General features: G+C 38.1%; 1 protein-coding gene across 3 annotated transcripts in view; it reads right to left on the reverse strand.

The window, feature by feature from the left end:
• Nucleotides 1-1,265: 1,265 nt before the first annotated feature.
• Nucleotides 1,266-26,588, reverse strand: part of CEP120 (centrosomal protein 120) — a 74,399-nt gene continuing 49,076 nt past the window's right edge. For all 3 annotated transcript variants that reach the window (XM_047852296.1, XM_047852315.1, XM_047852305.1), the window contains exons 19-21: nucleotides 21,259-21,357; nucleotides 5,890-6,035; nucleotides 1,266-2,135 (exon numbers count right to left, since the gene is read on the reverse strand). In XM_047852296.1, coding sequence (XP_047708252.1) covers nucleotides 1,901-2,135; nucleotides 5,890-6,035; nucleotides 21,259-21,357 — 480 coding nt within the window. In that variant the 3' untranslated portion in view covers nucleotides 1,266-1,900. The remainder of the gene's footprint in view (nucleotides 2,136-5,889; nucleotides 6,036-21,258; nucleotides 21,358-26,588) is intronic.

The raw sequence follows: 26,588 nt of genomic DNA on the forward strand, positions 1-26,588 counted from the left end.
TAGACCTACCCTATGACCCAGCAATAGCACTGCTAGGAATTTATCCAAGGGATACAGGAGCACTGATGCATAGGGCCACTTGTACCCCAATGTTCATAGCAGCACTCTCAACAATAGCCAAATTATGGAAAGAGCCTAAATGTCCATCAACTGATGAATGGATAAAGAAATTGTGGTTTATATACACAATGGAATATTACATGGCAATGAGAAAAAATGAAATATGGCCTTTTGTAGCAACGTGGATGGAACTGGAGAGTGTGATGCTAAGTGAAATAAGCCATACAGAGAAAGACAGATACCATATGGTCTCACTCTTATGTGGATCCTGAGAAACTTAACAGGAACCCATGGGGGAGGGGAAGGAAAAAAAAAAAAAAAGAGGTTAGAAAGGGAGAGAGCCAAAGCATAAGAGACTGTTAAAAACTGAGAACAAACTGAGGGTTGATGGGGGGTGGGAGGGAGGAGAGGGTGGGTGATGGGTATTGAGGAGGGCACCTTTTGGGATGAGCACTGGGTGTTGTATGGAAACCAATTTGTCAATAAATTTCAGAAAAAAAAAAAACAAACAAACAAACAAAAACCAAACAAACAAAAAAAAAAAAACAAACAAAAATAAATTTTCCAAATTAATTGTTTTCCATTAAGGAAGTGAGAAGAAAAAACAACTAGCAAAGTATAGGTATAATATTCCTTTGGAGAAGTTTCTTAAGTACATGGAGGATGATTTCAGTCTGGAAGAGAAGAATGCTTCAAGCACCTACCAGAAGAAAGGGGTAAATTATTCGAAAAAAGAAATAACTAACTGGGAAAATAAAGTCCAGGTCCCTTATGGCATAACCTAATGTGAAGAGGGATTCTCTCTGAATAGGTAGCTTTCCAAATGAGAACTGAAAGAAAAATAGAAATTAGCAGAGAATGAAAAAAAAAACATTCCTAAAATGAATAAGAGAATAAGAACAATCCAACTAGTACCTTAAAACTGACAAAACAAATTGCCTTTTAAACCAAAGCATCATTTTTCCATTGCAAAGAAAAATGTTCCTTTTTAATCCTTTTGATTTAGATAAAATAGAATAGCATCCTCACTTCCCTTTTTTTACTTTATTAAAAAACCTGCAGTGTGAGTCCACATCATTTCAGTTATGGCCTAACTAGTCTGATTCTAATTTTCTGTGCTTTCTGTAACATATTCCTTAAATAAATGGTACTGATATAAAAACAAAAAAAAAAAAAAAAAAAAAAAAAAAAAAAAAAAATAAAGCTAGTACTGTCATCTTCCTGCAAGATAATAGCACACGGAAAATTTGGAAATTCAATACTTGCTGAAACAAGTTTGCTCTGTATGAATTTTATTTACACAAATGACTTTTTGTCATTCAGTGTGTGTTATGGCTTCTCTGCATCGATCCTGTTTTCTGTTGTCAAACCTGTCCTTGGCAAATAGTTACAAGTTAAAAACACAGGCCATCTAACATGAGTAAAATAAAATTGGAGAGATCTCTATATTCAAATGAACAGGACACGGCTTTTTTTAAAGTGCAACATAGACTCTTTTGGCTCAACATGAAAAATTAGGTAACTGGAAACTACCATAGTCGTTTCTCTAAAAACAAATCTCATGAAAAGCTGTTCTGAAAGTTAGCCATGAAATCATAAATTATGGGAAATAATGAAAAGTCATTTAAAGTGAGTGTATAAAATGCAATGACAAAACCAGGGTGGGAGAGGTAGCATAAGGTAAATAAAATCAAATAAATACTGTACAATAACATACAAAATTCTCCTTGTAAAAAATTGAAAATAGGTTTTTAAAACATCCATTTTCTCTTCTTTTGAGAGTTTGACAATGAAATTAAAATTTAAGCCTGGAGTCTCTGTAAAGATTTTCCAAATGTTATTAATTACTGGCATTGTGTTTTGCCAAAACCTCTCTGATCTGTCGGTCTAGTTCGCTTATTATTCGATCCTCGTGATTATACACACCCGTCCGCATCAAAGTATCCCTTTCTTCTATGAGTCGAGTCAAATAATCATCCAAGCCTTCTTCCAATGGGTTGCCACGTGGGCTGTCCATTTTTCCACTTGCAATCTCTCTGGAATCCTGGTACTGTTTTTGTTCTTGTTGCCTTAACCTGAGAAGTCAAGAACCAATACCGCTCTAGCAGGCAGCAAATACCATGTTGGGTTCTGATTTTTTTGTTAACAACCCCGTTTTAAAAAATGACTTAATGGTAAATTATGTCTGTAGTAGGATTTTCAGGAAGACGACAAAAACCAGCATTTGACTTGGCTAGCCAGAGTAAACATACTCTTCAGAGACAGTTTTGAAAACAATATTTGTTTTTCTAATAATGAAATACATAAAAACTGTAGACGTTCTGGAAATGTGCAAAAAAAGAAAATGAAATCATTATGATCTTCCTTTAGACAACCCATCCAAGTAATAATTTTCTATGAAAAAGTCATGTGTATTTTAAATATTTTTCTAAAACATTGACGATAGTATACAGGCAAAGCTGTCTATGATTTTTTTTTACTTCCTAATATAACAAAAGTTTTCTTACATCTCTAAGGGTGCTTCTACAGGGCTCCCCAACACTCCATCATTTGCATGTACCGTTACTTAATCATCCTTTATTGCTGATATTTAGGTTGTGGTTAAACCTTTGTTGTTGTTTTGAACAGAATTTCTTTCTCCATTCATTCCACAAATGTACCAAACAGTACTAGGTTTTGGGGATACTACAGTGAATCGTGAAGAAAACTTTCCATTATGGAGCTGAGGTCACTGAGCATTTGTAGAAAGTGAAACTGTACAGATGTGAATGCCTGGTTCAGAGGGCATGTACATTTGAAGACTCTGTTTGCCAAGTCTTCACATTATGTTTGTGATGCCTCATCCAGGAGACAGAGAATGGAGCAGGTATCAGACTGGAATCTGGGTACTTCCGATGGAATACTGTTAACCACACTGCCTTGTAAATGTCATATACTTAGTATACTTACTATGTGATAGTGATACCAAGTTTGGACAAGGCATATGTTTTGTTTTAATTGAGAATATACCATTAAGAGAGAACCTCATATTCCTCTAGCAAGTAGCTATAAAAATGTTTTCATTTGCAACTAAACTTTGTTGTTATAAATAAGAAGGATGAAGCAGTTAAGTCTGAGCCCTGGCTTCTGCATGGTCTTTAGAGGAACCATGCCAATGAGAACCAAATCCAGTTGTGAATTGACAGAGTTGGGGAGATGCAGTGAGGAGAGTCCTGGTCTCACAGACAAGGAGGACTGAGCCCCGAGAAAGGGTGCAGGACTCTTGACAGCATACACTTTGGTTTGTTCAAAGTGTATGAACAAGATTCCCCACAAACGAACAGGAAACTGAAGTCTACAGTCCAAGAAGGATACCAAACATCTCCATCTGTTGTGAGAGAGGAAGCCTAAGTAGTGAAAGCATTGTGGTTTGGGACAGGGGTGGAAATCAAATGGTTAATGGAAAAATGGTACAAATTAGAGCAATTCGTATGGATGCCGCCCCTGTTGTGATTTTTATAGTTCTCTTGGAGAAAGGGGTCCTCTGTGCAAACTAATGACATATGACATCAAACTATGTATTAGAAACTCCAACCATTTTCATGTCCATCTGTTTATGCATGAAAGATAAATGGAATTTTTATACAAGTGATAGATTATCCCTACTGCATCTTGACTAAAATGCAAATCACCCATCAGGCTCACAGTAGATCTTTAGAACCTTATAGCTGAAAAAGTCCATAAAGTTGTCAAAGGACACTCTACATCCCTGACAAACACTGTGTCTGGCCTCCACCTGCACGTTTCTATCACTAGGAACCTACTGCTTTGTACAACTGCTCTGTTAGAGTTCTTTCTTACAAAGAACTTAGTGTCCAGGCTTCTCCTTTCCAACAGCTGGCTATGATTCTGCTCAGGAAGGGCACCGACTTCTCTTTAGCTCGGTAGCCCTCCAGCTACTTGAAGACAGCTGTCTAATACTCTGCCCTAGAGTTCTCAAGTTCAATATACCTCACTCTCCTAACCACCTTTTAGGTCACATTCCATCGGAAGCCCTCAAGGTAGGTGACTGACTTGAAAACGTGTTGCACGTGGGTAAGAACACACCAGGTGTGGTTTTACCAGTGCTGAGTAACTGAACATGTCTATCCATGTCCCTAACTGCAGTGGCACTTTGACAGCCAAGTCACACGGTTACTAGTGGCCACTCAAATCCTCCCCGGCTTCCTCACATCAACCGTTTTATTATGTCCTGCCCATCACTTAAGAGGTTTTTCTTATAAGGACTCTGCTTGTGTTTCTAATCTACTTATTGGTTTAAGTTCTCTCTAAATCCTAATTTCTTGAGATTAATAATCTTAATATCTTATTAATAAGATTTAATTTTGCATGACCTACAAATTTGATACCAAATGGCTATCTTCAGCCAACAGAATCGTGCTTAGTAAGTAGCAGAGGCTTAATATAGAGTGGCCTAGAACCAAAACATGCACTAGATGCGTATGGCAGCAAAATGCTGGAAGGCGAGGATCATGTTACTTACTAATTTGTAACATCTTCCACGTTTACAATACAGTGGCCACCAAATATGTGATTAAAAACGAAAATCTGAAAATGGAGCCTGCAGCATGGCACAACAGACCTTAACCTTTTCCAACTGATATTTATGTATAAATATCTAAGTGTAGTTGTTTAATTCAGCTCTGAACCCACCTAATAGAGTGACTGCATCTGTCAAATGTATGTGCTGTGGACCGAATTTTGTGTCCCTCAAAGTTAATATGCTGAAGCTCTCATCCTTAATGTGATGGTATTTGGGGAAAGGGTCTTCGGGAGACGAGTAGGTTTAGATGAGAGCATAAGGGTGGGGATCTCATGCTGGGATTCCTGCTCATAGCAGACAAGACACTAGAGACAGTGGGAGGACACAGTGTGAAGCAGCTATGTACAAGCCAGAGAGTCCTCACCACAAACTCAACATGCTGGTCCCCTGATCTGGAACTTTGAGCCTCTAGCACTGTGAGAAAGAAATTTCTGTTGTTGAAGCCACCCAGTGTACAGATGGCAGCCCAAGCTAAGACGGTTTGCTGTGCTAAAATGAAAATACTAGTATCTTGATCAACTAACTTAAAAAGTCTTCCCCCAAAGTCCGTAATTTGTTCTTATGCTGCTTTCTAATGATGGCTTTTCTGACATGCAACACTGCTGAAATCGTAACTCAGATGAACATGACATTCCAGAGAAGTCCAGTGGTGAACAGTAATTAAAAACACAGCCACAGAATCACATGTGAACCCTGCTGGCTCCATGATTTACTAGCTATGTGACCTTGGAAAGGGTACTTAAATCTCTAATCAGCAGGTTCCTCGTCTGTAAATGGGGATGATATCTTCCTCACAAAGCTGCTTTCAAGATTAAAAAAAAAAAAAAAATTAGCCAAGAAAGCATTTATAAAAGCTCCTGGCCTATAGTAAGGGCTCAATAAGTAAGGGCAATTTTATTATTTATATTAATAATACAACTAGATTTGAAGTGTCTTACTTTTATGTTATTAAAAATTCAGTGTAATCAATTACCTTGAAATAGTAGCGAGAATCCTACAGCAGTCACACAAAAATAAAATTTAAAGGATTAACGCTATGAATAGGAACAAAAAAGCTACATACACCTACATTTATGGCAAAAAATAGCATAATGGTCCTTAGTGTAGATTTTCTATTTTGCTAGTCCACTACATTTTTCTTAAAGCTCTGACATTGTACTTTCCTTGGACCAATAGCCAATTAAAGGTTCTCCTACTGGAACTTGCATTGGTGTCTGGAAAAAAAGGGAACTTTTTGGTTATTATACCTGTTTAATTCATTCCTTATATCCAACAATTCTTGTCTCTCCGTCTTGACTGTATCTTTTTCCTCAGCAGCCAGGTAACGTAGTCTCATCTGTTCCAATTCTTCTTGCTGTTTTTTAAGACGAGCCATTTGACTTTCTTGTTCCCGCTCGAAAGAAAAAAACAAGCCAGTACTCTTATGTTAGGAATAAATGTATCTCATAGGACTGTGACTTGTGTTCATAATCCTGTTAGATGACACCCATGATATAGCCATGCTCTCCAACTGTATGAGTCACCTACTATCTGGGAAGGCCCAGGCTCTCTTGAAAGCTCTCACTCGTCTTGTTGTTATAAGCCATAATCATTCATGGCCCAATCAGTGAATTGAGGTTAGATAACCACCATAAGATAACAGAAGATGAAGGAAAGAAAGAGTCTGCTGTCAACATAATGACGTGCCCCAGGGAGCAGTGGTAAAAGCATCTAAGAAACAGTTTAATTATACAAAGATGTACCCTGAAAAATTGAACTAAGTGTCTCTGCACTGGTCACTGATTCTCCTTCAAGCTCAGGTAATAAATAATATGCCTTTCTACTCTTCTCCAAGATCACACAAAAATCTCTGCAGCTAGGATATAAAATTTCTTTAGAATGAATGTCTAACCTTCCACAGAATGGATATCCCATGGTTTACTTAACCACTCTCTCAGGAACAGGCACTTCTGATATCATAAGCACTGCTTCAGTAAAACACTCTATCATCTAACAGAGATGGTTCATGGTCCTTTCTACATATGTTTTGAGGGACAGGTCCTTTTCTTTGGGGTCAGAACCACCAAAGGGGAGAACTGTATCAATAGGTATGTCTTTTTTTTTAACATAAACTTTTTCTGAATAACAATAAACTGCCAAATGGCGAGTGGACATTGTGGTAAAATTTTGCAAAGCAACTCCTCTGTGCAGATTGAGAAACAGAAATTTAAGAGAACCCCAGAAATGCCTCTGTGGCTTCTGCCCAGCCATTAACCACTCATCCTTTCCTCAAGGTAATTACTACCCTAACTTCTAACACCACAAATTACTTTAGACTGCTTTGAACTTCATGTACGTGGAATTGTATATATTTATGTTTGGCTATCTTGAGTTAAAATGGTTTGCACATTCATTTGTATTTGGTATAGCTGATGTCTGCCATTCCTATATACTATTACACAGTCTATTCATTCCACCGTCAAGGGACATTTGGGTTGGTTTGTAATTTCGTTCTATAAAATTGATGTGAACATTATGTATGCCTTTCTACTGGGTTTAGGATTCAACCAGAAGGATACGAAAATTTCAGTATTACTAAGTATTGTCAAATAGCTTTCAAAGTAGTTGGAACTAATTTGTACTTGCCTATGAGTTTTCCAGGGCTCCATATTCTTATCGGCACTTAGTAATTTCTTTTTTTATTTAAACCATTCTGATAGGTTACATGGTGGTATCTCACTGTGATTTCATTTTGCATTTTTTTTTTCAAAGACTAATGAGGTTGAACATGGTATATTTGTAACGGCGTTCTTTCTTTTTGTGAATTTCCTGTTCAGCCATTTGGCACATTGCTCTACTTGGCTATGCATTTTCCCTTATTGATATATTCATAGTTCCTTATATATACTGAGTAAGTCTTCTGTCAATTATTTAAATATTGCAAATATTTTCCCCTAGTTTTATTTTTTCTTGCCTTTTCATTCCTTTTAGTGGTGTTTTTGACTTAATTTTGACAGAGTCCACATCTGGTCTCATCTTTTTTGGCTGGTGCCTTCTTTTGTCCAACTTAAGTAAATTTTTGCCTGCCTCAATCTTGAAGAGACTCTTTATGAAGATGCTCTCTTATACCATCCTGAAGGTTCATTCAGATCACTAATTCATGTACATATATATGTAATTCATGTACTGGTTTTGAGGATGTGTGAGATCAAGTTTATTTTCTCCCCCTCCCCTACCCTCATATAGAGCTTCAACTGATGTGGCAACATTTACTAAAAAAAAAAATTGCATCTCCCATGGTTTGGCAGTAACAACACTGATATACCACCTCTGTCCATGTATGTAATATATGTATGGGTTTGTTTATGGAATCTCTCACCTGATCTATTTCTCTGCCTTTGCATTCAGTTATATTGCTTTGATGCTGTAACTTTGAAAATACTAATTCTTGATAAGTGATAGTATAAGTCTTCCACCTCTGGCTGTCCTTCAGAATTCTCTTAGCTATTCGGGACTCTGACATTTTTATATAAATCTCTGTTGCTAAAGCTGGAAAAAAGAAAGGCTCCTGGGATCTGCTTACGAGTGTGCTTAATCTACACATCACTTTGGCCAAAAGCATTATATTTACAATACTGATTCTTCAATCAGTGAACAGTTTACCTCTCCAATTATTTAGGCCTTAATTTCATTTAATATTTTATACTTCTCTACAGATGAAGGGTAAGAACTGTCTTAGAATATGCTCCTAGGTATTTCTTGATTTTAGATGTTATAGTAAATGGCAGTTTTTAAATTCTCATTTTCTAATTGGCCCTAGTGTAATTAAAATTGGTAATTATGTACTGAGTTCATTTCAGCAAACTTGCTAAACTCACTTATTAGCTCTAGTATGTCACCTGTAGATACTTTTTGGTTTTCTAAATATAATAGTATCATCTACAAATAATAGTTTTATCTTCTCTTTTCCAACTGATACACCCTTTGTATGTTTTACTCGTTTATTTTCTGAAGGTGTTAACCAACCAACTTTACCTTTATTTAATAAATAAACTCAGTTCAGATGCTTATACACTGTTTATCAATGTTCCTGAGACTGGATGTCCAATTGATTTTGTTCTTATAATATCTTTGTCAGGTTTGGAGATCAAGATTATGCTAGTCTTGTTTTTAAAAAGAGGAATGTTCTGTCTTCCTTCTTTCTGAAACAGTTTAAGTTTAGCATTAGTTCTAAAACTTACTGAAATTCACATGTGAAGCCATCTGGGTCTAGAGTGTTTGTGTGAAAGTTTTTCATTACAGACTCAATTTCCCTAATAGCTATCCAAAGAATATTTTGTTCTTCTTATGTCAGTTTTGTAAGTTCTGTATCTAAAGTTCACAAAAAAATTTTAATACCATTCTCCTATCTTTTTAAATGACTGTGGGATCAGAATTCCTGTGTCCCTTTTTTAAAAATTCTTGATATTCTCTTTTTGTCCTTGAACACTCCATGGAGGAGGTCTTTTCAAAGAATTTTTTGCTTTGTTGACTGTGTTATATGCACATTTCCTCCCTATTTCATTAATTTTTACTTATCCCTTCCTTCTAGTTGCCTTAATTTCTTATTCTTTTACTATTTGAAAGGGATATTTTGAAAAAAAAATTTTTTTTTGCTATTTTTTAAGTGCACTCAAGGTTATGAAATTTTCCACTAAGCACAGCTTGAATTAAATCTCATGCCTTGAGGGGGCACCTAGATGGCTCAACTGGCTGAGCATCTGACTCTTTTCTTTAATTAATTAATTAATTTTTTAATTTACATCCAAGGTAGTTAGCATATAGTGCAACAATGATTTCAGGAGTATATTCCTTAACGCCCCTTCCCATTTAGCCCATCCCCCAACCCCTCTAGCAACCCTCTATTTGTTCTCCATATTTAAGAGTTTATGTTTTGTCCCCCTTCCTGTTTTTATATTATTTTTGCTTCCCTTCCTTTATGTTCATCTGTTCTTTGTCTTAAAGCAATATGAGTGAAGTCATATGATATTTGTCTTTCTCTGACTTTCACTTAGCATAATACCCTCAGTTCCATCCATGTAATTGCAAATGGCAAGATTTCATTCTTTTTGATTGCCGAGTAATACTCCATTGTATGTATATATACCACATCTTCTTTATCCATTCATCCATCGATGGACATTTGGGCTCTTTCCATACTTTGGCTATTGTTGATAGTGCTGCTATAAACATGGGGGTTCATGTGTCCCTTCGAAACAGCACACCTGTATCCCATGGATAAATACCTAGTAGTGCAATTGCTGGGTCATAGAGTAGTTCTATTTTTAATTTTTTGAGGAACCTCCATACTGTTTTCCAGAGTGTCTGCAGCAGTTTGCATTCCCACCAATAGTGCAAAAGAGATCCTCTTTCTCTGCATCCTCGCCAACATCTGTTGTTGCCTGGGTTGTCAATGTTAGCCATTTTGACAGGTGTAAGGTGGTATCTCATTGTGGTTTGGATTTGTATTTTCCTGATGATGAGTGATATTGAGCGTTTTTTCATGTGTCTGCTAACTATCTGGATGTCTTCTTTGGAGAAGTGTCTATTTGCCCATGTCTTTTGCCCATTTCTTCACTGGATTGCTTTTTTGGGTGTTGAGTTTGATGTGTTCTTTATAGGTCTTGGATACTAACCCTTTATCAGACAGGTCGTTTCCAAGTATCTTCTCCCATTCTGTCGGTTGGCTTTCAGTTTGCTGATTGTTTCCTTTGCTGTGCAGAAAGCCTTTAATTTTGATGAAGTCCCAATAGTTCATTTTTGCTTTTGTTTCCCTTGCCTCCAAAGACATGGTGAGTAAGACTATGCTGTGGCCCAGGCCGAGGTCAAAGAGGTTTTTACCTGCTTTCTCCACTATGATTTTGATGGCTTCCTGTCTTACATTTAGGTCTTTCATCCATTTTGAGTTTATTTTTGTGTGTGGTGTAAGAAAGAGACTGTCTTTATTCTATTGGATATTCTTTACGGTTTTGTCACAGATTAGTTTGCCATACCTTTGTGGGTCCATTTCTGGGTTCTCTATTCTGTTCCATTGATCCTAGTGTCTGGTTTTGTGCCAGTACCATACTGTCTTGACAATTACAGCTTTGTAATACAGCTTGAAGTCCGGGATTGAGATTGCCTCCGGTTTTGGTTTTCTTTTTCAAGATTGCTTTGACTGCTCAGAATCTTTTCTGGTTCTATACAAATTTTAGGATTGTTCTAGCTCTGTGAAGAATGCTGGTGCTATTTTGATAGGAATTGCATTGAATATGTGGATTGCTTTGGGGAGTATCAACATTTTAACAATGTTTGTTTTTCCTATGCAGAAGCATGGAGTATTTTTCCTTTTTGTGTGTGTCATCTTCAATTTCTTTCATAAGCTTTCTACAGTTTTCAGTGTATAGATTTTTCACCTCTTTGGTTAGATTTATTCCTAGGTATTTTACGGTTTTTGGTGCAACTGTAAATGGGATTGATTCCTTGATTTCTCTTTTTGCTGCTTCATCGTTGGTGTATAGGAATGCAGTTGATTTCTGGGCATTGATTTTATATCCTGCGACTTTGCTGAATTCATGATCAGTTCTAGTAGCTTTTGGTAGAATCTTTTGGGTTTTCCACTTAGAGTAATATGTCATCTGTGACAAGTGAAAGTTTGACGTCCTCCTGGCTGATTTGGATGGCTTTTATTCCTTTGTGCTGATGAGGCTAAGACTTCCAATACTATGTTGAATAACAGTGGTAAAAGTGGACATCCCTCTTCCTAGGTTAGGTCTAACTTGAGGGGGAAAACTCTGTTTTGGGGATCTCAATGGGGATTGAGGATGGTATTAATGTCCTTTCATATATGGCTTTTATAATCTTGAGATATGATCCTTCTGTCCCTACTTTCTTGAGGGTTTTTACCAAGGGTTTTTTTGTTTTTATTTATTTTTATTTTTTTTTTAAGTTTTTATTTATTTTTGAGACAGAGAGAGACAGAGCATGAGCAGGGGAGGGGCAGAGAGAGAGAGGGAGACACAGAATCTGATGCAAGCTCCAGGCTCTGAGCTGTCAGCACAGAGCCTGACACAGGGCTTGAACTCACAGACTGTAAGATCATGACCTGAGCTGAAGTCGGATGCTTAACCGACTGAGCCACCCAGGTGCCCCCAAGGGTTATTATGTTGTATTTTGTCAAGTGCTTTCTCTGCATCTGTTGAGAGGATCATGTGGTTCCTGTCCTTTCTTTTATTGATGTATCACATTGATTGCTTTGCAGATTTCAAACCAACCCTGCATCCCAGGTATAAATCCCACTTGGTCATGGTGGATAATTTTTTTTAATTTATTGTTGGATCTAGTTGGCTAGTATCTCATTGAGGATTTTTGCATCCACGTTCATCAGGAAAATTGGTCTGTAGTTCTCCTTTTTAGTGGAGTCTTTGTCTGGTTTTGGAACCAAGGTAATGCGGCTTCATAAAATGAGTCTAGAAGTTTTCCTTCCGTTTTTTTGGAACAGCTTCAAGAGAATAGGTAGGTGTTAACTCTTCCTTAAATGTTTGGTAGAATTCCCCTGGAAAGCTATTCGGCCCTGAATTCTTGTTTTTTGGGAGATTTTTGATTACTAATTCGATTTCTTTACTGGTTATGGGTCTGTTCAAATTTTCTATTTCTTCCTGTTTCAGTTTTGGTAGTTTATCTGTTTCTAGGAATTTGTCCATTTCTTCCAGATTGCCCATTTTATTGGCATATAATTGCTCATAATATTCTCTTATTGTTGTTTGTGTTTCTGCTGTTTTGGTTATGACCTCTCCTCTTTTGTTCTTGATTTTATTTATTTGGGCCCTTTCCTTTTTCTTTTTGATCAAACTGGCTATGGGTTTATCAGTTTTCTTAATTTTTCCAAAGAACCAGCTCCTGGTTTCATTGATCTGTTCTACTGATTTTTCTTTCTTCTTTTTTTTTTTTTTTTTTTTTTTTTTTTTGGTTACGAGAACATTGATTTCCTCTCTAATCTTTAGTATTTCCTGTCTTCCTCTTCTACTTTCTTTCCAGCTGCTTTCTGGAGGGAGGGGGGTTCCTTCCCATACTCTCCCCCTGCCTCTGTCCTCTCTCCCCAAGCAAAAACAGCTCCCTGCCTTCCACAGCTTCTCTCTCCCCCAGTTCACTTCTCTGTGCCGTGTACCTGGTGCATTCTGTGGTTCAGGTTGTGCAGATTGTTGTGTTAATTCTCAAATCAGTTTTCCCGATGTGCAAGATGGTTTAGTGCAGATCTGGCTGCATTTCAGGGATGGGAGACACAAAAAAACCTCCATGCTCTTTCACCATCTTGACCCCTCTCTGAGCATCTGACTTTTGATTTCAGCTCAGGTCATGATCCCAAGGTCATGGGACAGAGCCCTGCATCAGGCTCCATGCTGAGCAGGGAGAATGGTTAGGATTCCATCTCTCACTCTCACTCTCTCTCTCTCTGCCCCTCTCCCCTGCTCTTGTGTGCTCTCTCTCAAAGAAAAAGAAAAAAAAAGTATCTCATGTCTTGATAAGCTATATTTTCATTATTTTTTGGTTCAAAACATTTTCTAAATTCACTTGTCTCCAGTTTAGCTATGGGTAATTAGAAGCATACTACTTAATTTTCAATCATTTGAGGATATTCATTATCTTTTCATTAATTTCTAGCTTAATCTCACTCTGGACATAACACATTCTAAATTACAATCTTCTGAAATTTATTGAGAATGGCTTGACCTAGCACATGAGCAATTTGGCTAAATATTCCATGTATACTAGAAAACGTGTATTTTGGGCTTTTCTGCTAAAATATTCTGTATACTAAGGGTTGTGTTGTCTAAATGTTCTAAATATTTACCAATTCTCTTGTTTGCTCTATCAGTTTCCTGGAGAGTTGTGGTAAAAATCTACCATTATTATGCATTTGTCTATTTTTCATTTAGTTCTATAGATTTTTGCTTTACCTAAATTTGTGGCTGTTGTCAGGTGCATACACGTGTGGAATTGCTGTCATCTTCCAGGTGAACTGACCCTTTTATGATCATGAACATTCTATCTACGGTAATGGCTTTTGCCCCAAAATCTGCTTTGCCTGATAAAAGTATTGCTAGATAGGCTTTCCTGTGATGAGTCTTAACATAATATATACTTCTCCCTCTTTTAAATTTATCCATTGTATATCCTTACATTTAAGCTATATGCCTTATGAGTGGTATACTGTTCTTTAGTTTTTCATGCAATACTGGTCTCTAATGACAGTATTTAGTCCATTTATATTTCAAGTCATTGGTGATACATTGGGTTGCAATCTTTACATGTTGGTATTTTGTACTTGTTCTATCTCTTTGGGGTTATTCTCTCTCTCTCTCTTTTTTTTTTTTTAGGTTAGTCTAATCCTTTGTCATTCCATTTCCCCTTCTCTATCAGCTTCTCATTCATTTTTACTCTTCATTTACAAATAATAACACAAATCAGTCCTTTGACAACTTCAAATAATGGAACATACTTTGAGCATTTTACCTCTGTCCGTCTCTTCTTTTCTACTCTTGTTCTTCTGTTTTTGTCAAGAATTTTAATTCTGTCTATATTTTAAAACCAACAAATATTTTGAGTGTTGCTTTCTACAATCCGTATTTATATTTTAGTCAGACATTTATTTCCGTTGCTGTTTATTCTCCTGTTTTCATTTGGGATCATTTTCCTTCTGAAGAACACCTTGAATTATTTTCTCTTACTTTAGGTTTGCCATGACAAAGTCTTCTAGTTTTTGTCGCTCTGAAAAGTCTTCTGTCACTGTCATTTATGAAGAACATTTTCAGTGGGAAGAGAACCTTAAGTTGGCAGTTCTGTTCTTGCAATACTTTAAGGATGTTATCCTGTGGCTGGAAAGTCATCTGTCAGTCTTATTGCTGCTCCTATGGAAGCTATGTCTCCCTCTAGCCCCATCTTCTTAAGGGTTTCTTTGCTTTTTGGCAACTCCGCTACCATGAACCTAGGTATGGTATACTTGGTATTTATTCCTAGAGTTCATAAACACTCTTGAATCTATGAATTGCTATCTTTTTCACTTTTAGAGAATTCTCATGTAGTATCTCTTCAAATCCTGCTTTCTCTCCCATTCTTTTTCTGAGGGGTTGCTAGAGGCTTCAGGTTTGTCTCCCCCAATACATATAGGTTTCCCTGCTTTCTGAAAGTTGGAAGTAAGCCGTTTGACAGTTAGAAAAAGCTACATTAGTATCGATTTTTGCTAAATCAAGGAGGATTTTGGCTATTCTGAAAACCATTACCATGCAAATGTAGGTCTTCTGTAAGAGCAAAGTGGCCTAAGGCCAACTGTGGGTAAGCTGGGGATGCTCTTTGCTTTGCATCATTTCTGCTTAAGAGAGGTTTCACAGGAACGCTCTACTTTTGGATACCTGGGGAAATGTGTGTTATGAAACCTAATCCCCATTTTGAACTGTTAGGGGATGGGGCCTTTGGGAGGTGATTAGGACATGAAGGTAAGCCCTCCTAAATGGGACTGCTGCCCCTGTAAAAGAGGCCCAGCAGAGCTCCCTGACTCCTCTTCCACGAGGACTTGACAAAAAGGTGGCCTTTTATGAACTGGTGACCGTGCCTATACCCTGATCTTGGCCTTCCAGCCTCCAGAAGTGCGAGAAACCAATTTCTGTGGTTTGTTAGTAAGTCTGTGATATTTTGTTATGGGAGCCCAAAGAGATGAAGACAGGGTCCGTAGTTACACACAAATGGTAGTCAATCTCATATCCTCTATCTCAGGGGTCACTCATGTTGTTTGCTATTTTTTCCATCCTCTTTTTCCCCCTCTGTTTCAGCTTAGATGCTTTTTACTGACTTGACTTCACACATCTTTGGTTCTGCTGCATCCAATCTGCTGTTAACTCATCTTTTACATTCTTACATTTCACTTAAAATATTTCTCAGTTCCACAATTTCTACATTATTCAAAATACTCTAATTCTTCATTCCATTTCTCCATCATATCACCTTTGTTCTAGAACACAGTAATAGCAGTTATTTCAAACTTGGCATCTGGTGACTCTAAAATCTGGATTACCTGTTGACTTCTATTGAGCAAAGGGCATTAACAGGCATTCCTTAGTGAAGAAAGACAAGTGGTTGATATGCAAAAGAAAAGCTGCTCCAAGTAAGTCATCAGGGATAGGAAAACTGAAGCCACAAAGTGACACTATTTCAAACCCACCAAACTGGAAAAAATTAACACATGTGATAATAGCCACATGTTGGACATCATATGAAGAATAACAGTTACACACCACTCTTGGGAACTCAAGAGTCGTACGAGCACTTTGGAAAGTAATTTTGCCCTATTTAGCAAAGCATTAGAAAGCAGCGACCCCTATTACCAGAAACTCTACTTTTTGATATAAACACTAGAGAAACTCGGACAAATTCAAAACTTTTCAGTGTTGTCTTGTTCTAAGTTAAAGGAAAAAGCCATTGAAAAGGACTGGGTAAAATGTGCTATGTTCATCTGTTTGTTTTATAAAGCAATAAAAATGAACTATAGCTACTTGCCTCAACATAGCTAAATCTCAAAACCAATTTTGAGTCATACAAGGCGGACAAGAGAATGATTCAAAGGCAATGAGTCCATCTACATAAAGTTTAAAACCACACAAACGTAAAGAAAAGCAAAGGGAGAATAAATACCAAATTTAGGCAAGTAGTTACCTCTGGAGAGGATGCAGTTGAGCAAAGGCACAGAAGGCTTCCAGAACACTGATAATGTGCTCTGGTTCTTAAAATAGAAGTGGGGGGGGGGGGGGGCGGGGGCGGGTAGGGTGCATAACCATCTTCTTTTTCTTTGCCTCTTTGGACTGTTAGGATCTATTTCTTTTAAAAAGCAACTTAAATTAAGAAAGAAAGGAAAAGAAAGCTCGGCAAAAACAGACCCAGTTGTTACCTCTGGCTGGTGATTTTTATTTTCTGTGTTATGCAGTGCTGCAAAGTTTGTCTTTGTTTACAATAAGCAAGCATAATTACAAGCAGAAAAAAATAATAAAAGCCAATTAGGTTAAGTTAGGTTACTTTGTAAAATTGTAATTTTATAAGACTTGAAACATCCTAGTTCTAAAACACAGAAGACAAGCCTTTAAATGCCTTGAATTTTTCATCACATATATGGCATTAATACTGATCACACACGCACACACAAAAATTAGAGGTTACAGAAAGAAATCCTCTCTGCTGCCAGGTGCTCTGGGTTAAAGACTCCTCAATCAAGTGAGTATAATCTTTATTTTGCCTGAGCTGCCTATAAATCCAGAGAGGAGATGTAAACATGCATACACTAGACTAAACAGCGGCTAAAAAGTGGCCACTACTTACTCTCCCGCTCACACATACCATGTAAGTCTGTGGGAAAAACTTACAACTAAACTAAGGAACTCAAGTCAAGTTTTCTGAAAATAACCCAGAGCTGACAAGTCAGTAGGAGGGCCTGGATGGTTTCAAGACACAGTTTTTAACCAAGACTTGGACCTCCAACTGTTTTCTTAAACAAAGATTTACATCCCATCCTTGGCTAAATTACTTATAAATTAATCAAATTAATTACCCTGAGTGGATAAGCAGGAGACTGGACAAGATAGTGCTGATGTCAGCCAATGAAGCCTGTGTTGTTTTAACTAAATATATCAGAGCTTAGTTTTAAACAGATCTACTGTGCACAAATATGGTAAGGGACCCACATCCTACCCAAAATCTTAGTTCTGTTTCCTGTCTTGGGAATAAGCGGACCTAGTTTCAATTTATCTCACATAATGAAAATGTTAAATTTTCTACACGAACAAATTCATACCTCTTAATGATTTATTTTTCAAAAGGAGTAGCTTTTATTCAACCTACACAATTGTTTTCTAAGGTGATGAGAAATATTTTTAAACAAACATTTTTTAGAAAAAAAAATTAAAGTGACAATCTTGAGTGTCAAACAATGAAACCTTTGGTTTAAAAATATTTCTGTAGTGTATCTTCGTGGAGACTGGGGGTGGGGCGGAAACAACTAAATTTCCCCTTAGATGTCTCACTATCAGAATTCTTTCAGATCTGTGCTACACATTGTACCAAAGATATCAAATCCAGAATGTCTGGGTATCATTTCCTTGTTTTGTAAGTTAGGACCCATTTATGTTTATTTGTTTGTTTGTTTGTTTGTTTTTTATAGCTGTTACTTCCCCAAGTTAGCAAAGAACAACAACAACAAATTTACAGCTTGGAAACGCAGGCTTTTGGGAATTAGACGATTTTTTTCCCCCTAAATCATTAGAAGAGTATGTGTTGTTTTTTTTTTTTTTTTAATTCACAAATTGACTGTACTGGGTCACCTTTGAGTAATGGAAATCTGTTTAAACATTCTTTTGGCAATAGGCACCCAGCATTAGATCTTATTTCCAAGCTTTACCAGCTGGGTTTTGTCATTAACATTTATTAACAATCTAAGATATGGCTTTCCCCATCTAATCCGTACTACACAAATGTTTTGTATGGCCCTCTAGAGGATTTTGCTGTGACAAATTACTGGCAGAGATTATAGCCCCGTGGCTATTCACCAGAGGCAATGTAAAATTAACATGGTACTAATCCAATTTAAACAAGAAGTTGCACAAACAATCCTCTGAACAAAAGCAGATAGAGGATTCCAATTTTATATTCAAACACAATAAATGTGTTTTTAATAAAAAGTTCTAGAAAAATATGGTACTTTCACACATATGAATTGTGCCTATTTGATGAAGCTATTAATTTTAACCCTATAAGAACAGTTAGTGCCAGAGCACAATTTGGGATGGTCATGGCAAAGGCTTATATTTGCTCTTCAAGTACCAAACCTCCAATGTCGTCTGTGGAACATCAGTGATTCCTAGTGACCTAAAGGTTGTTTACAGTGTTGTTTCCAAAGCAGAAAGTTAGTGGTATAAGGAACAGAATTAGTCTCGAGGAAGATTACTGCACTCAAAGAATGAGGCTCATTTCTTGAAGAAATAGTTTAGAGTTGAATTCTAAATTTAACGCCGTTTTCTTAATACATAAAGTAACTCACGGGGAAGCATCTGACTTTCGTGATAGCCTCTCCTACTAGGAACAAACAGCAAAATTATCTGCCCATGGTTTTTAGGCAAGGGAGAAGAAAATACATAGGACAAAAAGGGGTAAATGTAAAAGAATGGATGAAATGGGAAGATTCAGAAGGTAACAAAAGGGTACAGGGATGCACGTGACAGGAAGGAGACATTTCAGTCATTAACGATTACTCCTCTCTCCAAAGGAAATGCCCTCCTCAACGCTCACACTTTTCCACCTTTTCATTACTGGTTCTGGTAATGCCCCATGATTCATTCCCTTAGTCTCTGAGCCTTCACTGTGTAACTTCTTTAATGGCAGGCACCATTTTCTACTTCTTCCCCATCTCCTCTGTACTTTGGCATCCTGACTGGAGCTTCTTCTCGCTCGAGGTCACTTCAATTCTCATTATGAGAGCTGGTCTAACAGTCACTGATGCCATTTTCCTTGCTGGGATGTGCCCAACCATGACTTGTGCCTGGATACTGTGTCAGAAATCCCTAAAACCTTCCAGGGCTCACTTTCTTCTCCTCGAAATCCTTTCATTATTTGGCTTCCATGGAATAACCTGATACCAGCATAAAGGGGAAACAGCCGGGACCCCAGTCCAGTGGCTCTAATCCTTGCTCTCTCACTCGTGACCTGTGCGATCTGGTGCACCTTCCTTAACTTCCCTAAGTCTCCGTTTCTTTCATCTAGAAAATCGAAATTCAGTTACCAGCTCTACTGCGATCTTGGTTAGGATGAAATGACAAGGTGTGAGGGGCCTGAAATCATGACCGCCCTCTTGCTCTCTGCCCATTGGTTCCATCATCAGCTCTCAGGCCTCCTCTGCAAACTTAAGAATGCTCAGTTTTATCTACCACAGCTTAAATTCTCACATCTGCAAGGAGCCCAATCATCCTCCCAATACCAGCTGCATATTTCTGAATGCTTGCTGAATTTCTTTTGGCAAAAGTCAAGATGTCCACATTCGCAAGTCCTTTCTCCTCCTTGTATTACTACCATTATTTCCATACTGGAAAACTCGCTTTGCAGACACTGAGGCTTCAGCCTTTGGCATCATCTTCAACTTTCTACTTTGCATTACAATCAGGTAAAAACGGGGCTATACCAATCTACCAAAACCATGTTTTGGGGTTTTCTTCCCCAGGAATCTGTGTGTCACGTTCCCACTTAAGTTCCAGTCCTGGTTACCTGAAATTACCTCTAAAATTGACCCTCCTCTCTTGTCCAAGTAGAGTCTCTGCTTTCCACCTTCCTGCATGTTTCCTATACTCATTTTGTTGGTTACATTTATAGCATTTCCCTCCCTGCTTTCTTAAATCACAACCAGCTCACCAGAGGTCTATCTCAAATACTCCTCTTCCACAGCGTCCTACTTAAGTGCTATTAAATAGATGTACTTTCCCCTCCTGCCTCCTCAGGATGGTTCTTGTCACGGCTCTCACTCTTAAATATAAATGTTACATTTATAATTTTCTTCCCTCTTAATAAATTGCAAGCTCTCTGAGGGAAAGACTTAAGTTTTACATACACCAATAAATCTAGGGCAGTACTGTGAATACAGGAGGCCCTCAGTACAGGCATCTGTCCTTGATCCTGTGAACGTTTATAAAATACTTTCACTTCGTGTAATATTCTGTTATGCTTACAATCTCAACTCTTCGACAAGCTACATTAAGGCAAACTGTACTGTTTATTCTCCTGAGGTCTTGTACATACCTCTCTTTGAGAGCAGTAGGTGTTTAGTACAATACCACAGAGATGTTTAATAGCATTTGCTGGTCATGGAGACAGAGAAAAAAATACAATTATGAAAAACCCTATGTGCCAAATTTCACTCCGAATAAACTGACTAAAGAAAAGGCAAAAGTTTGAAGGGTTAGGTCAAGTAGATTAGATTCTAAAGAAAAACCTTGCTCACATTTAATTGATCTTAATCATTTGAGCAAATTTCACTCCAAAATAAGATTAATTTCTCCTAAGGCTAATGGCATTTGTTATTTAGTAGTAGGAAGAAGAAAAAAGAAGTCTAAGAAGAATTCAGGAAACCACTATCACTTTTAAATTCTTGTAAAATTGTGCAAAAATTGTGATTCCTTTTCTTAACTGAATAAATGACTAGGTCTTCTAGGACTAACATTTGAAATCAGCTGTTCAGCTGAAGGACATGTTAAATTTTTTCAGTTATTCTGAAATTTCTCTTCTGAAAGTTACTTTCAATGGAAAGAAATTAATACTAAGACAAAAAAAAATGGCTGTTTTATAAGTGAAAGTGAAAGAAATCATTCCTAATTTCTTCTGGGGAGGACAACAGTTGCCAATTTGAAAAAAAAAAAGGACCTAAGAGTTAATTTTTTTATTAAGAAAACAATCTTTTAATAATCTCGAAAATAGCCCTGCAGATCCAAATGTCCACATATGAACGTAATAGCTATTGCCAAATACGCATACTTTTAAAGAATCAAGGGGAAAAAGACATAAAAAGAAGAATCCATCATCAGCTATAAACTACATACCTGTTTAAGTCTGGCAAGTTCTTTCAAAGCTCGTCCCCACTGCTGCTTGTAATGTAGTTTAGACTTAGTTGCAGATTCCAACTTCCTTTCAAGTTCAACCTAACAGTGATTAAAATCGTATCAAGTGAAACACTATACCACTGTGTACAATCACTGAAAGATAATATATACAAAGAGTCTGGCTTAAGAAAAGAGTTTATACAGTGTAACATACGACATCATCTAAAACTGTTATATAATTTACTATAAATATTATGGCACATGAACATTTTCTTGTTTAAAATATAGTCGTATTTTTACTGCCTAACAGCCTATACTGAAAGGAATGGAATCAGTCTTAACCTCCAGACAGTTACTATAAATGTATTAAAACGTGTATAGAGTGCAAAACATTCATTTTTTTACAAAAAGCAGTCCTTACTGTTAGCATTCCAATTTAGCTGGCACTCGACATCTCAGAAACCTAGTTCTTCCTTCTGGGGGCCTATCATGAGATGGAACTTGGTCTTACAACCCCGAGAGCTATTAGAGATACTCTTATAACTCTATTGCCGCAAAACTCGGAGAGTGCTGAGAGCAGGGAGATCTTTTATCAGAAAGCAGTTTACTGAGAAAGAGGACAAAGGGGAAAATATTTTAAGAATGTTAAAATAAACCTGAGAGTAGGAAAAATAATGCTCCTCATAACACTAACTTTGATTTTCTATTTTTCCTCAAACATATAAAGAAAAACATGAAAGTGATTCCATTAAAAAAAATGGTTATTTATACTTGCAGCAGGCAATCTGTTGTGCATGAACCGAAGCCAACTTGGCGATGTTCTGGAATGTACGTTCTCAGTGTTTCAAACCAAGTACCAAACAAATATTGAAGCCAACAGACAGTTTTACTATTTAAGTGATAATGTAATAATCTGCCTGAATTACAGCACAATACTGTGACTCTAAACTGGTCTAAGTTTTTTATATCAAGTCTAGTTTTTCCCATACACACAACTCTTCACGTTTTGCAGGAACATCAAACCAAAGGCACAGTCCCAAAATTCAAACTGCAGAAAACGTGTATGAAAATAAAAGGAAAGGAAAAGCAGATTGCCAAATTCCCTTCACAAAAGACCAGAATATTCTCTGCAGTAATATATGAACTCATGGAGTCACGGTCTTTTCTGCTTTGTAAATCCCTGGTGCTTGAATTTAAAGGTGTTGACATTTCACAACTAGACTTACATGTCTTAAGTTGAATAAATACTCTGAGATTATCAAAGGTGACCTCTTCTACTTGTGCCCCAAAGATTTATACATATTACTTGGTAATTTAACAGTAGGGCATAAGTCAGAGGAATAGCAAAAATCGTTTTATATTGCTGGGATAAAAGGGTAGTATTTAATTATAAAAGTGATCATGTCCCTGGGTCTTGGAGAAGGTCTGGTAGCCTAGACTGGCCCAAGGATGAGGGTTAGGAAGGGATAACCCCAGAGGAATCAAGTATATCCCATGGACTGACTCAATAGAAAAGGCTGGATAGGTTTTATCAGTTTTGCCAGGATTATCAAAATCACATTTGCATATTCACAGTTAAATTAAAAAGAAAACGTAGTTTGCAAATTTCAGATTCAAACCCCACTTTTCTAATGCATTCCTATGACCTAATCAGTGATTCCTAGCCTTTCTTCTTTTTTTTTTTTTTTAAGAATACAAGTGCCTCTGTGATTCTAAGGAAACACAGGGAACCCAGTTCCCAGAAACATGCACGCGACTAAAGACTTGAGAGAACTCCAGGGCATTCAAAGACCTTGAGTTGAAACCTCTCCTCTTGAGTAGATCTAAGGCTTGGGCAAACTTTTCACTTACCTCATGAACCAAGTTACAGATTTCTCATGTGAAAACTCACCTCAGGACCCAGAGTCCATTCAGAGGCCAGTGCAGGCAGAAAGCACAAACCCGTATTCACTTGTTCTCTGCCTCCCTGTTTCTAATCCCACAAGTCTCATTCTCTGCTCAGTGGATGGCACGGTCTTTGTCTCTGATGACCTATTCCCCACTGTCACAAGGAACTACAGAGACTTCTCCCTGGCAGAACTTGGCAGTTTTATTCTTCTATGTTGCTCCTGCCCTTTCCTTAGCCCACGTTCGTATCTTCTCCAGTCTCCTCAGCCTCCACACTTTTCTGTCTCCAAATCCCGCAAACCACTGTCAGGTCAATTTACTCGCAAAGATGCCGCTGCTGCTACTTGCCTGCGGGCTGGAACCTACACTCCTCTGGCTGTTTTAAGGTGTTCCAGAATCGAACTTCTGTCCTACTTGCTGCACCTATTTCCTTGGTGTTCCTCAACAAAAAACCCTCTACTCCAGCCCGTAGGTTGGTGTCCTGGTTCACCCCCCATCACCCAGTTAACTTCCTACACCTGTCACTTTCTTCTCTGCTTACTTAAAACTACTATTTTCTCAACTGCAAAGAGTTTCTATCATATTCCCTGGTATTCGATCACACACAGTCACTTCAGGCTCCTTGAGGCATCTCTCCAATTTTATTACAAACTCTTTAAAAGTGAGGTCCGGAAAGGATCATGTACTTTTTCTCCTCTTTTTTCTCTCATCTTTCCCTTTGCCTTAAGACAGGGGTGGACACATGGTAGCTACCAAATAATCATAAATACATAAATTTTGGCATTTATCTTCAACTTCAGTCTGCCCTACTATATTAATGTTTTCCATATTTCATTTATTTAAAAACCTAATTATTTTTAAGCCATCTAAGAGACACTCCTAGTTAAAAGCAAATCATAAACTATTCTTGACTTTTTAATTAAAGGAATGAAGAATTACATCTGGTAAAACTGTATCTTATTTTACACCATTTCAGTGAAAATTGAAGTATTTCTGTTAAACTGAAGAGAATAGGTAATCAGCAAATGCTCTCTATTTCACATAACCAGAAGTTATACAATGAGTAAGATACTTTTTCACTTACGTCTTTCTTTTTGTGCGTTTATGTCTTTGTTATTACTTAGCAATAAGAAATAAGATTCTGCCCTCTTCTGGCTCCAAACAAAACTTACCAAGAATTTTCACCAGAGCTGAGAAGCCGTGTTTTACTCAACACTTAAACATGCTGGATGAGTCCCTTGGGTCTCAAACAGAGGCAGTTTAATTATTCATTTTTTTCCCCTTGCCCTTCACAAGTTCATGGCACTGTTTACATTTTTGATACGTTGATGAGCAATTTTTATCCTTTTGGTAGAAGTATAGTTGGAAAACGGGATTTAAAGAAATCACGTAAAATGTATTTCTATGGTAGCTAGTTACCAACTTTCTATTCACAAAAGATAAGGTTCTAATTGTGAGATATGTGGTCTCTGAAGGTAAAATAAAAACACTCTTTGATGCTTAGTGTCTGTGCACTTTAGCTATCTTTGGTAGGAACCACAGAATTCACAGTTGTAAACAGGGAAATAGTGGAATACTTGTTTTTAATCAAAAGAGGGGTTATGGGGCACCTGGGTGGCTCAGCCAGTTGGGCGACTGACTCTTGACTTCGCTCAGGTCACAAGTCTCGCGGTTCGTGGGTTTGAGCCCCACGTTGGGCTTGGTGCTGACACTGCAGAGACTGCTTGGGAGAGCCTCTCTCTCTCCAAATAGGTAAAATAAACTTTTTTTTTTTTTAATTTTATTTGTTTTTGACAGAGAGAGAGACAGAGCATGAGCAGGGGAGGGGCAGAGAGAGAGGGAGACACAGAATCGGAAGCAGGCTCCAGGCTCCGAGCTGTCAGCACAGAGCCTGATGCGGGGCTCGAACTCACAAACTGTGAGATTGTGACCTGAGCCGAAGTCGGATGCTCAGCCAACTGAGCCACCCAGGCGCCCCCCCCCCTTTTTTTTTAAGAGGGGTTAAAAATGTCCAACTGGATTCAAGTTCACTGATAGAGAAATTCAAAAGGCCCAAGAATCAAATGGAGAAACAAAAAGATTTTCCAGGTATGTAAGCAGCAGAATCAACAAGGCTTGGCAGTTAAGTGCACGTGGGGGTAGGAAGAGGAACCAGAGACAGCGTGGCAATGGACAGGCTGCAGCAAGTCAGTGAGTTCAGAAGCAGAACAAACTGGTTAATACCTGTTTCAACCCCCAAAAAACTTATTTTACCACACCCTTTCTTGTCGCCAGCTTTTCTACATATTATTCACCCTTTCTGCCTCTTAAATAGTGTTTCTACTTCCTAAGACTGACTCTTCTTTGGTCCACTCATCCCCTCCTCTCTCAAAGCTCAATTTCTTCTTGCTATTAACTGCTGCTTATCCTCAATCTAAAAATATTCAGGGGCACCTGGGAGGCTCAGTTAGGTGAGAGTCCAACTCTCTGACTAGAGGTCGTGATCCCAGGGTGGTGGGATCAAGCCCCACATGGGGCTCGGCCTTGGGCCTGCTCCCTCTGCCCCTCTCTGGCTCACTCAAAAAATATCTCTGTAGGGGCGCCTGGGTGGCGCAGTCGGTTAAGCGTCCGACTTCAGCCAGGTCACGATCTCGCAGTCCGGGAGTTCAAGCCCCACGTCGGGCTCTGGGCTGATGGCTCAGAGCCTGGAGCCTGTTTCCGATTCTGTGTCTCCCTCTCTCTCTGCCCCTCGCCCGTTCATGCTCTGTCTCTCTCTGTCCCAAAAATAAATAAACGTTGAAAAAAAAAATTAAAAAAAATATCTCTGTATATGTATATGTTTGTAGATTTTCCACCTACCATATAAGGTTTTAATAACGTGAAGCCCCCTGGTTACATATTTTCCTGGTTTTTTTTCTTTTTTTTTTTTAATTTTTTTTTTTCAACGTTTATTTATTTTTGGGACAGAGAGAGACAGAGCATGAACGGGGGAGGGGCAGAGAGAGAGGGAGACACAGAATCGGAAACAGGCTCCAGGCTCTGAGCCATCAGCCCAGAGCCTGACACGGGGCTCGAACTCCCGGACCGCGAGATCATGACTTGGCTGAAGTCGGACGGTTAACCGACTGCACCACCCAGGCGCCCCTCCTGGTTTTTTTTTCAATGCCAAACTTTTATAACCCTCTGCAGTTTTGCTTCTTCAAAATCTCTTACCTGCAAAACATAAGGCCCTTCTTCAACCGTTCTTGACTTGGCTGTCATAAGAGATGACTTCTATTATTCTCCAAATCCCTCCTCTTAGCACTGCACTAGACTGTCTTTACTATGTCTCTGGATCTTTTCAGCCTCCTTCTCTGACTCTTGCTTTTTGTACCTGAGGCCGTAGTTCCCACCAACTTGTCTGGGTGTCCTTCCTAAAGACACCTTAGACCATTTCATCTAAATCCAAGGCGGTTAGTTTATTC

Source organism: Prionailurus viverrinus, chromosome A1 (assembly GCF_022837055.1).
Source record: "Prionailurus viverrinus isolate Anna chromosome A1, UM_Priviv_1.0, whole genome shotgun sequence".
NCBI classification, from domain to species: Eukaryota; Metazoa; Chordata; class Mammalia; order Carnivora; family Felidae; genus Prionailurus; species Prionailurus viverrinus.